The following is a 2,628-nucleotide window of genomic DNA, read 5'->3' as shown; positions in this document are numbered from 1 at the left end:
TAATAAAAAAAATTGTATTTGCTTCCAAGCTCATTAATGGATGACGTTTTTGTTCCAAGTTCATTAATTTTATTAAGGAATAAATAATCAAGCCAATAATGACAATAACGATAAATGTGACATTGTGACAATGATCTAAAACTTCTAAGAAGATTTTAAAAGTCAGAAAAATAGCGGCAGTAAACTTTAGCCACCCTAATTGCAGGAAATTATCTTCGATGAGCATATCGTAATAAATGAAAGAAAAAAAAAAGTACTGCAAAAGTAAATAAGGGAATTGAAGAAGAACAAAATAAATAAAAACCCCCAAAACTCCTGTCTAAATGATAAGTTCAATACACAAATGGTAGGGTTGATGAATAAGAAGAAATCCAAACTAGTCTTCACAGAGAGAATCCACGCGACAAGACTGATGAGGAAAATACCAGAATTTATAACCTCGTATGTAACGTTCTCCTCGCAAGATTGGGAAAGTCTGGGGGCATCTACCATCTAAGAACTTCACAGAGTAGTGACAATCATGTTCATAAATTCTATATATGCAATTATTAGAAGGCGGGACCCCAATAGCTTCCCAACTTCTTGTGTTGCTAATTGCTGAGAACTTACTGCCATCCTGGAACAATGCTTGATCTCCTAAGTTAGGAATCTTCACCAATTCCATCTTCAAAAAATTTAGCTCATAAACTTCATTTTCAGAATATCCACAAATCACAAGAAGCTGTTTATCAAAAACCAGTAACTTCCTCCATCCAGGTTCCAAATTTGGATTGCTTTTTACTTTCAGCAAGGTCAAATGAGGGTGAGAATTCAGATTTAGTACCTTAATGTCATCCTCATTTGATATATATATCTTACCGTTGAAGAGAGCTAAACTATTAATCCTAAAAGGATTATCATATTTATATAGAGTCCAATAAACATCCGTGGATCTACGGAACTGTACGCATTCATGGGAAAAACATATGATTATGTACTCTGGCAAAGGAGTAGCTAAAGAAGCAAGGTTGACATATTGAAACTGATTGGGAGGGCTAGGAAAACGAAGTTCATGTCTCGTAAAGGGATTCAGAAGCCAAATTTCAGAACCTGAAATCTTTTTCTTGTCTACGATGATCAAGTACCCAAAAGAAACCCCGAAAAGCTCTTTGCCAATAAGGTTAGGCAGTAATGCCTTGAAACACCTTTGATCAACAATGCTATAGAAGTAACAAAATTTCTTTGGCCCCCGTGTTAAGAAAAGAACTACAAATGGAGGTTGGGATGCCATAAACCATTGCTTGTTTGCCAAAGCGTACAGCCTCCAAGTTCTACACACACAGGCAAAAAGGAGATAATCTATAGCACCTAACCACTTAGTTATCTGATGAAGCAAAGCCTCAGGGAGCTCCGACCATGGCCTCCGATTATTATTATCCACCATCTTTTTCTTCTTACTTCTACGCCTACCACTGCCCCCTTGCAATTCCATGCCTACCTTTGCTCAAAGAAAAAATAAAGATTAATGCTTATATGTAACACTAAACAAACACATGATAGATTTAGATTCATAGTAGTATTGTATTGTTTATAATTCAGTTTCCCACCACTAGTAGGGCAATATATTATACAATGAAACATAATTGCACATATGCTATAGGTATAGTTGGGCCATAACCCATCATTGAAGAATATATATAGGAAATCATATATTGATTCCTAGAACATGTTTAATACGTAAAAGCCATGTTAAAATTGTTTATTGAGGTTCATATGCTTTTTCATTCCTAAAGACATTCATTTATATAGAGAATTAATAATGAAAATATAAGGGCAAAGAAAATCACCTTAACGTCTTAGAGTGATGATCTGGTGGCTATAGCTAGCTTGTCTTTGAGAATTTGGTTTCTGCTAGGTTCTTGTTTTCGGTCACCTATTTATATAGCATTCTAGATACTGCCCTAAAAGGATCAAAATGAAACGGGAATTAATTAGGGTTTGATAAGTTGGTTTGGAAGTTCAATGGATTTTTCAGCCAAAAGATGGTCATATTTTTTATCGGTTAACAAAACGAAAAGAATGTAGTCAAGCAAAGGTCTAGTGTTTTCGATAAACGAAAAGAAAAGTAATGCAATTAAGGAAATTTTTTGATAAACATAATGTAATTATTATAGTCCTCTCAGTTTCAAATGGCTGTGAGTCTTAATAAGTTGTCGCCTCGTTACCCATTTCGAGGTTTCGATTTTTGTAAACATTGTAAACAATAACAAATAGTTTAATTTCTTTCCGTTAAACAAAAAAAATGTAACTAGGGAATTTTAACTAAGTTTTTTGTCCATTTGTCTTTTGTCCAGCTTATAAAATCTAACCTTTTAAAGTACTCTACATGTTTCTTTCAAAAAAGAAAAGAAAAAAAAAATCCGAAGTTTTAAAGTTGTGCTTATTTAAACATGAATAAATATGATTAAAAAAAAAAAACATGAATATATTAAAGGCATTGATATATTGGATTGACTTTTAAAATTTGACAAATTTATTAGAACAGCAAAAATTGAAATACTAGCTATTAGACTGTAGACAAGCAAAACAGGACAGAGAGTATGATAAATCTAGATTAAATTACGTTCTTCTTCTTTTTTTTCCTAAAAT

The 2,628-nt window shown here is 33.0% G+C and overlaps 1 protein-coding gene across 1 annotated transcript; it reads right to left on the bottom strand.

The window, feature by feature from the left end:
• Positions 1-376: 376 nt before the first annotated feature.
• LOC112013148 (uncharacterized) lies at positions 377-1,471 on the bottom strand. The gene has a single exon (XM_024045530.1). It carries the CDS (start codon positions 1,469-1,471, stop codon positions 377-379), a length of 1,095 nt encoding a protein of 364 aa, XP_023901298.1.
• Positions 1,472-2,628: the final 1,157 nt, after the last annotated feature.

The sequence above is a fragment of the Quercus suber genome, unplaced genomic scaffold, assembly GCF_002906115.3.
Source record: "Quercus suber isolate HL8 unplaced genomic scaffold, Cork oak 2.0 scaffold_302, whole genome shotgun sequence".
NCBI classification, from domain to species: Eukaryota; Viridiplantae; Streptophyta; class Magnoliopsida; order Fagales; family Fagaceae; genus Quercus; species Quercus suber.
This window is presented reverse-complemented; position numbering and strand designations above follow the sequence as displayed.

Bases quoted from the DNA above. Each gene is read 5' to 3' on its own strand.
- LOC112013148 (XM_024045530.1), bottom strand. From the start codon at position 1,471: ATGGAATTGCAAGGGGGCAGTGGTAGGCGTAGAAGTAAGAAGAAAAAG.